General features: G+C 61.8%; 1 protein-coding gene across 1 annotated transcript; it reads left to right on the top strand.

Annotated features, from left to right (window-relative positions):
- Positions 1-263: 263 nt before the first annotated feature.
- EMIHUDRAFT_256891 (hypothetical protein) lies at positions 264-1,001 on the top strand (the record flags this gene model as incomplete). Its single annotated transcript, XM_005765678.1, has 1 exon — positions 264-1,001. A coding segment is annotated over one exon (738 nt), but the record flags the coding sequence as incomplete, so codon positions are not given.
- Positions 1,002-1,025: the final 24 nt, after the last annotated feature.

Here is a 1,025-nt window from a genome sequence, read left to right as displayed (position 1 = left end):
CTCATATTTGAGACATCGTGTCCCATATACTCGCAAAACATGCCTGGACAGATGATGACGACACGCACGAGCGACACACAGACACAAACAAGCTCACAAGACACACAGCCAGCTGGCTGCCACACACCCTGAGTCGGCGTACACATAACTACAAGCCGGCCGCTTTTGTGTTTTTCTTCTGTGTTGCACCCCCCTGCCGATGGCCGGATGCATTTGTGGCGCGTGCGTGGTGTCGTCGGCGTGAAAAATTGGGTGTTTGACTCATGAGCAGCAAGCTGCCGTCGCTTCACGTGAAGGCACTATGCTCACGCCGCGCCGGAAAGGACGAAAGTGGACGCAACTTTGAGCGGGACTCTCACGAAGCAGTGCAAATCTCAGAGCTCGGAATGGTCGGCTCAGAGGACTGGGCGCTGCGGAACCAAGACACTCTTGGCGAGGAGAACGTCCGAGCGCGAGCGCTCCTCCTGCAGCTCGAGGCGCACAACGATGCCGTCCTCGCGATGGATGAAGGCCGTCTTCGCCATCCTCTGCCGCTCTCGATTGCCGCCGGCGCGTGGGGCGAAAACGTGCTTCTGAAAGGAACGGACAGCGAGGGACGGCCGTTGGACGCGGCTGCGATCTGCATCGGCGATATTCTCGAGGCCACTCGAGGCTCGCTCCGGCTGGAGGTCACCTGCCCTCGTCGGCCATGCTGCAAGGTGGACCAGCAGTTTGGCCAGACGTGGAGAGGTGCAGGCGTTCGCGCTCACACCGCTCGGAACGGCATGGCCGGCTTCTTTTGCCGTGTCCTCAAGCCCGGCCGGTTGGCCGCTGGGGACGAGCTGCAGGTGGTCCAGCGGCGACGGCCGGAGTGGTCACTCAGGCGGGTGAGCGACGTGGTGTACGGCAGGACTAGCGGCCGGACCAGTGTCGCCGACGAAGCAAGCTACAGCATCAGATGCCTCGCGACGATCGAGAATTCGGAGGAGATGGATCTGCGCCTGGCGCTTCTGCGGGAGCTGGTGCAGGTGAAGGAACTCGCCGAC

Source organism: Emiliania huxleyi (genome assembly GCF_000372725.1).
Source record: "Emiliania huxleyi CCMP1516 unplaced genomic scaffold EMIHUscaffold_5419, whole genome shotgun sequence".
NCBI classification, from domain to species: Eukaryota; Haptophyta; order Isochrysidales; family Noelaerhabdaceae; genus Emiliania; species Emiliania huxleyi.
Note: the sequence above shows the minus strand (reverse complement) of the source record. Positions and strands in the feature narration are given on the sequence as shown.